The following is a 1,794-nucleotide window of genomic DNA, read 5'->3' on the forward strand; positions in this document are numbered from 1 at the left end:
ATTTGTAAGCTAAAAGCATAATGGCAATCTGTGTGTAGCAGGCTTTCCTCAGGAACATATATGCTGTGTGTCTGTTGGACACATACATTGACCTGGAATACTTTAGTACATGGAATTCTACTGTACTTCCTACCATACAGACATGCATATACAACAAGGCAGATGGAAAAGGAGAGAGAAAGACAGATAGACAAAGAGTGAGGGAGACTGAGACAAACACGAGACAGCTATTAGGGTATTGGTAATTCTTGTTAATGATTTATGATTTGCAGCCTTTATATAAAGAGTAAGATAACTCTAGGAGGGTAGTAACTCCAAACACGCATACAGCAAGTTCAGACTAAAAATTACAGATTAAGAGGAGAATGTTGATTTTATCTTTGGGAGAGGGGTCACTGTAATTTTCCAATTGAGGGTTAAAAATTCAACTTAGTACTATGTACTTTGGTATTTTCAAATAGTAATAAAATGTTTTTATCAAACTTTCTCTTTTTCTAGTAATGCATAAATAATTTGCCTAATATGTGATAAGAGATAATTTTGATGGCATTACAGGTATTGACCAAGGGAGGATCAAGTTAAGTACAAATGAGGAAAGTTGGAAGCATGACATGTACCACCAGATCTATGATAAGCATTTCAAACTTGAAGATCAGCCTGCAAGCAGCATCAGAGCATCAGAGCAAGAAGATAACCCTCTGGGGCATCCTGAATATGAAGTGCCTGTTCATGATATTTTTAGGTATCCTGTAGAAAAGGTTCATGTTGGATCTGTAAGCATGGATAGAGATCTGGTATCCAGAAGTGATGGAAATATGAATTTGGTAGTTCATCCAGGGATGCAGACAATCCCATTCATTGAACAGGATGCAGATGAGCTACCAAGCCCCTTGAGGAGACCTCTAAGCTTTACAGATGTGGATTCAAGCTGTATGGAAGATACACACTCAGAGTTTAGCATTTCCCTTCAGTCGCCTGAAGCCAGCAAACCTGCTGAAACCTTGCCCACACCTTCCTCCTCGGAAAAAACACCAGGAAAGTATGTGTTACGAAGACCAAATCCAAACACTAAAGTTCCCCTTAGGAGGCCAAAGTGTGCTCCTTCAACTTTACTCTTGGTAAGGTTTTGACTATTTTCACATATTCAGTGTTAATAAATAGCACATAATTAAAATTGAATGGCGACACATACATCTGTGCTGAAACAACATTATTAGAATGCCAAGACCATTTCAGAATCCAGTCTTGGCTTTCAAATAATGTTCATTTGTTGTGGACTTTTTTGCTATTATAAATGGAAAGTGGAGACTGTTTAGTAATTCATGGAAATGTATAAATACAAGTAAATATTTGGGGTAAAACAGAAGAGAATAGAAAAAAAATTATTCCTGAAAGTAAAGTAACTGGAAAGACAGGAGATTTGTGTAAGCAAGTCTGATTATTTTTTGGTAGTCTTTATTTACCCTCAATTGTTAGGGTATTTATTTGCTTGAATAACTGAAAAATTGATTCTGTGGTAATTTATGTATCTTCCAATAGATTCTGCCATTCATTCTTTTTCTCTATTTGTATATGAAAAGAAACTTCAGTAATCAGTGTTGCCAATAACTTAATTTACTTATTGGCAGTCTACACCAGAAATCTTGATTGAAACCCTGGGCAAGACTTCCAATCCTCCTCCCAGCAGTGCGTCTTGGGAAATGGAAAAGCATGAGAATGATACTGAGTGTCTATTGGCAAGGACCTGCTACCCTGGAGAAGCCATTGAACATGAATTTAATCCAGGTTTGTCCT

The 1,794-nt window shown here is 37.0% G+C and overlaps 1 protein-coding gene across 1 annotated transcript in view; it reads left to right on the top strand.

The window, feature by feature from the left end:
* LOC119593401 overlaps positions 1-1,794 on the top strand; it is a gene marked incomplete at its 3' end in the record, with an annotated part of 20,365 nt that overhangs the window by 15,979 nt on the left and 2,592 nt on the right. Inside the window, 2 exon segments of the mRNA XM_037942330.1 lie at positions 556-1,118; positions 1,629-1,785. Coding sequence (XP_037798258.1) covers positions 556-1,118; positions 1,629-1,785 — 720 coding nt within the window.

Source organism: Penaeus monodon, chromosome 32 (genome assembly GCF_015228065.2).
Source record: "Penaeus monodon isolate SGIC_2016 chromosome 32, NSTDA_Pmon_1, whole genome shotgun sequence".
NCBI classification, from domain to species: domain Eukaryota; kingdom Metazoa; phylum Arthropoda; class Malacostraca; order Decapoda; family Penaeidae; genus Penaeus; species Penaeus monodon.